General features: G+C 37.3%; 1 protein-coding gene across 5 annotated transcripts in view; it reads right to left on the reverse strand.

The window, feature by feature from the left end:
* Fryl (FRY like transcription coactivator) overlaps positions 1-5,643 on the reverse strand; it is a 176,745-nt gene that overhangs the window by 39,455 nt on the left and 131,647 nt on the right. For all 5 annotated transcript variants that reach the window (XM_033758803.1, XM_033758801.1, XM_033758800.1 and 2 more), the window contains 2 exons: positions 3,542-4,149; positions 3,165-3,262 (listed from right to left, as the gene is read on the reverse strand). In XM_033758803.1, coding sequence (XP_033614694.1) covers positions 3,165-3,262; positions 3,542-4,149 — 706 coding nt within the window. The remainder of the gene's footprint in view (positions 1-3,164; positions 3,263-3,541; positions 4,150-5,643) is intronic.

A 5,643-nucleotide genomic window follows, 5' to 3' on the forward strand; every position in this document is an offset into this window, starting at 1 on the left:
ACACACACACACACACACACACACACACACACATACATACATATATGTGCAGGCCACTGAACCGCTGAGCTAAATCCTTGGCCCAATACATACAAATATTTGTATATGAAATTTTCAAACAGAACTTTTACTTTGATAATTCAGAAGACATTTATAGATTGAAGGGTGTCAAGTTCATTAGTTAGACATTATAATTGGATTAGCTTGAGATATAAAGGCATGAAAGACTGTGGAGACTAGTAATACCAAGCCAGAGAAATTATTTTATAAAAACCAGCAAAAGAGTTGATGTCATAGCAGGGAATGGTGACACAGGCCTGTGGTCCCAGCATTCAGGAGGCTGAAGCAGGAAGATCACAAATTGAAGGTCAGCCTGAGCTACACTGTAAGGCCCTATTTCAAAAAAAAAAAAAAAAAAAAAAAAAAAAGAACTTGAACTATTTTGGAAAAAAAAAGAAAAACTCTTGGAATATATGCCATGCAATTTTATATAAAGCAAATGACAGGATTTAGTTGTGAAAGCTTTGAATCACCAAGTTAAAATATGATCCAAATAAAATGTTTTATAAAAAACTTCTCAGCATACTAATTTTGCCCTTAGGAAAGAGAAAAATATTTGCCTCATTTTGAAATTCTGTGTTCTCCATGGGAACAAATAGCAGAGCTAGTGATATTTGCATAATGAGGAAGTACATAATGGCAGAAAATTACTCTCAACAGTTATAAGTGAGAGAATAATTAAGGAATAATTTCATTCACATCCTGCAGGTTGCTAAAAGCATACAGAGAGGGAACCTTTGTGCACTGCTCAACAGGAAAGCAGACTTAAAAACAATTTATGAATCACTGAAGGCTCTATTTGATCCCCAACCCCAAAGCTGGGGTTTGATCTTGGGGTCCGTAAATGTTAGGCAAGCCCTCCACCACAGAACCATGCCCACCCACCAGCCGTCTATTTGATTTCTTAAAAACAAAAAGCTGTTTGGGTATTTCCCATATCCTGATGGGTCAGGACATCAGCAGCTTGCTACTCAACACATTCCAGCGGTGATTTTATTCCTCTATAAGGGTATTTGTGCTTTTTATTTTCTTGACATGCCAAATTACGCTAATACACATTTTTTCCTTTCTAACTCATACGAAGGGAGGGTTCTTGTTTAGAACATTTTTCTAATGATGTATCATTAGAATATTAAAGTGAAAATGATTTTAATACATTTTATATCACTTTTAAACATTAGTGCAAATATACATGCAAGTTTCTTTTACACAGATAATTTTCAGATAAATATAACTTTTCATTTAATAGTTAATGTTCTATTGGATTTTATAATTAAATATAATTAAGACTAGGAGACAATTTTTGGCTTATTCCTCTCCACCATTTTTAAGACAGTAAGATATATTTCTATTAACTATAAATAATGGTCCTTCTTTTCAATGTGCTTTTAAAAAGATTAGCTAAGAATTTCTCCATATCTAATTTACTTCAAAATTTAATTAGGGATTGACTCAACAGCATATCTTATTAAATATTTTCTGTCATTTATTAAATATTATCTGGCAAAATAATGGAAGTTCCTTACTTTTGTTACTGTTAATGCATTTCATCATGACCTTGATACTTACTGGGGCTGACATCTTGCGCCATGGAAAGATAGGTGCACAATTGCTCATTTTTATTTATAGTGGGCCCTCAAGTTATGACGGGCCTGACATACGAATGGAATTTGTTTTAACTTAATGAACAAAGTCTTGAGTTACGACCCAAATGCCAGCCGCTTGTGGTTCCAGATGATCTCAGATACAGATTAACCCTCAAAGAGTTCTAGAAGGAACATGACAACATCCTCTCCTGTGTGGGCTTAACTGAGAAAGCCTGGGCCAATTTCTAAGGACGCTGAGATCTGCCTGGAAGAAAGTGTGGCCTAAAGTTATACAGGAGAGAGACTTTGAAGGCAATTGACCAACTTGAGATACAACCAACCCTCAGGAACAAATTGAATTTTTAAGTCAAGGTGCCACTGTATTGTGCTACTTGTTTTGGTTTTTTTTAATTGCTTATGTCCCCAAATTTTTTCTTGTTCCCTTCTGACAAAAATTTGCTTTTTCCTCCAGTGCTTTAGGAAGGTTCTCTTACGTATGCTGGTATTCACTGACCCTGCTCTCATCCACCTATTTTTCTGCTGTCTATATAATATTTGTAAATTTATGTAACTTCCTCTTGTAATTGCTAAGTTTCAGTCTCAAAAGCCTTTTTCCCTCCAAAAACTCAATGAGTGATAAGAATTTTAAAAATTAAGAATTATATTTAAAAAGGCAAGCTATGAGTTATTGTTACAAAGAAAATTTTTAAAAGCCCTAAATTATATTCTGCTAAAATTAAGATATATAGCACTTTTAAACATGTGCTAACAGATGATTTTAAAATAACTTTACTACTATTTTCAGAACGGTAAAATGGGGAAGGAAAGAGTCAAAGAAAAAAACAATGAAAGGAGCAGAGAGACTATGGAGAGAAAGAATGTTAAAAGGAAAAAAATGGCAAAGGGAGAGAAAACTTTTAGAACCTCAAAGTATATTATGTCTTCTTCCCCAGGGCCTTTGTACATATAATTTACTCTGTCTAGAAAACTTCCATCTTTGGCCCACTCTGGGCCCCTTACATAAGGACCTTAACTCTGGTTGTTCCTCTTTGGCCTCTGCTGTCCTCAGGTAAGACTTCCTCTCTCAACTGTATTTGCTGCCATTCTGCCCTCTCCGTCCGTCAGTCTCTTCTTAGACTGCATTTCCCACTCTGAGGACTACCAGGGCCAGTATTCTGCCTACTTAGCTTACTGTTGTGTTACCAGTACCTAACCCAGTGGTAGTGAAGAAAGCAATGGATGAGAAACTGATCATAAACATAAGGAAAGTAGGGAAAAGAGCAGAAAAAGACTCGGACTCAGAGGAGTGTTACTCTAATTAAATAATTTTATTCACTGCCATTTGGGCAGTTGTGACTTATATTACTATGTAAGTGCTTTGTATGTGTGAACAGGACAGACAGAAGCAAAATTCACATAGGGAAGTAACAGGAGGAGGATTTGGAAAGAGACTGCCCCCTTAAGGTCAACTGCAGACTAATGTCCTTACAGTTCTCTTTCAGCACAGCATTTGCTTACCTTTGCTATTCGGCTAGCTGTTTCTTTGCAAAACTGCGTTGGGCTGTCAAAATGTTGGATTAAGTGAGGCAATAAGCAAAGGATGTTAAGAGGAAAGCCTATCAAAACAAAGAAAGCAAACAATAACTAATTTAATTGCACATTATTTTAAAAGTTAAAAGGCACTTAAAAATGGTTTGCAGAAACCATTTTCTTTTTGTTTCCTGGGGTATTCCATCTTCTAAATTCTGATAACGCTTTTACCAAATAATTTAAGCTAATATATAAAGAACTATCATCAAAGAAAAGCAGAAATCAGATTTCAAAACAATTAGTTTACATTCCAACGACATTAAAATGCAATTATATTAACATTAGTGTAATTATATGAACATCACCTGACAACTGGGAAGGATCTACCAATGTGTGTTTGGAGACAGAAATGAGTCTGCTGAGGAGGTGGACGGTCATTTCTTGTGTAGATACTGAGGTAAAACCCTTAAGGAAGAGCTGTTGAAGGCCTGGAAAATTATTCCACTTCAGTTTGCTTTGTACGTTTTCAATCTTCTCTCGACTCTCTGATTTATCCAATGGCAAATGGATAAGCAGTTTGTTGAGCAGCCTGAGAGCCAGGAGGTATTCATATTCATAATCTGATTCTAGTAAAGATGCTGCTATCCAAAAAATGGTGGCCATCAAGTTGGTGGGCTCAGTAGTGGACTGCACATCATACATGGCCTTCTCTCGCAGGGAGGAAAGGCTTCTAGTCCTAGCTAAGCTACTGCTGTGGTTTATCCGTCCGTCTGTTATATCCAGTGTGTTGCTCCGCCGGCGGTCACCTCTGCGGTCACCCATTAAACTTAATCTCAAAGAGTTGCTTCTTGCATTACTGTTATATCCCAAATAACTGCTACCACTAATGGGACTTGTGCTTAGGTTGAGTTGTCCAGTGCTTTTCCTGTTAGCTGCATACTTGTTTCCCATTAAAGGATCATGGTATGAGGTTCTTAAAAAAAAAAAAAGAAAGAAAAGATAATGTATTGTCCAGCCAGTCACTTCTTTTGCTACGTTAATTTTACTCATGAAAAGTGGAACAAACAACTGTTACCAGGAAAAAGCCAGGTTTAAGTATAACTGATATTTTGATTAAATTTCAGTTTTGCCTCTACATTAAAAGGAAATGTACAATAGTGCCTTTTCTCCTATGGCTATTTGCTTTAAGATGGTAGCACAAGGCTGAACTTGGTGAGAAATTCTACTACAGTAATCACTGAGAACTTTCAGATCTGGGACATATACACTGCATCCAAAGCAAGCCTCACTGGTCTTAATCCTCAGACTTCATGGTCCTGACATCCCTGTTGCTTTCATGGCACATTCTTTCAAAAGAACCAAGCTTAAAACTTTACTTTTGAATTCTCCTCTGTCCATATATCTAACTACCATTGATTAAAAAAATATTTACTTAATATCTTTTACACGTGCCAGCAGTATGTAAGTGACAAGGAATATTAAAGTGTATTGGGGAGATAAGTATGGAAATGGATAAATTTATACCTCGTTAACTGCTATTACCAAATATAAAGAAAACACTGATAACCCAATGTTTAATTGTGATAACTCAATTAATAAAATAGGAGTACCCCGAGGGAGTTAGAAAGGCCTTGCTTGGAGGTGACACTGAAGATGAGACCTGAGGGACTGCAATGCAGGGGAAGTGCAGGGAGTCGCTGCTCCGGGGAGAATAACATGTGACAAGTGAGTGTCCTCAAGGGTCATCCAGGGAGCAATAGGGACCATGGTGTAGCAGAATTAGGGCTCAGCAGAGAGACCTCTGACCAGGACACTGGAAGTTGACAAAATGAGCTCTGGGACTTTCCAGAGGTCCTCGCTGTCTGAAGCCCATTTTCCCACTGGTAACCCTTCTGACTGGGGGAGAGTTTTCTCACTGTTAATATTAGGATAACACAGTGTTGTGGTTATCTGCATTTAGCTGCTGTGGTTCTGTATTTAGTAGGTTGCCTGGTTTCAACTCTTACTGAGAAAGGGCAGAAAGAAGATCATAATGCTTCATGGTTTCAGCCAAAGTATCAATTGCAGATTCCAAGGTGAGAAGAAGCTCAATCACAAATCCCTGGGGGAAAAGGGCAGATTTTAGTTAATTATGCTCTGAAAAGAGAAATTGCAATAAGAGTTCCCAACGAGATTTAAAAATAAAACAAAACCATGGTAACATTACAAAATGATTATACTCCTGAGCAACATGTTCATGCTGATTGATAAAAACTCATCAAACTAATGGTACAAATTGATTATAACAGCACTGCCACCTACCCAAAACTGCTCTGGTCAGAAGTCTAGGAACGCTTTCTTTCCTTTTCTCTTTCTTTTGCACCCCCCGTCCCCTCTCTCCCCCCTCCCCCCTTTTTTTTCTTTCCCTTCCTTCCTTCCTTTCCTTCTTCACTTTAAAGGTAGGACCCGATTTCTTTTCTTTCCCCAA

The sequence above is a fragment of the Fukomys damarensis genome, unplaced genomic scaffold, assembly GCF_012274545.1.
Source record: "Fukomys damarensis isolate Sample0158 unplaced genomic scaffold, DMR_v1.0_HiC HiC_scaffold_35, whole genome shotgun sequence".
NCBI lineage: Eukaryota > Metazoa > Chordata > Mammalia > Rodentia > Bathyergidae > Fukomys > Fukomys damarensis.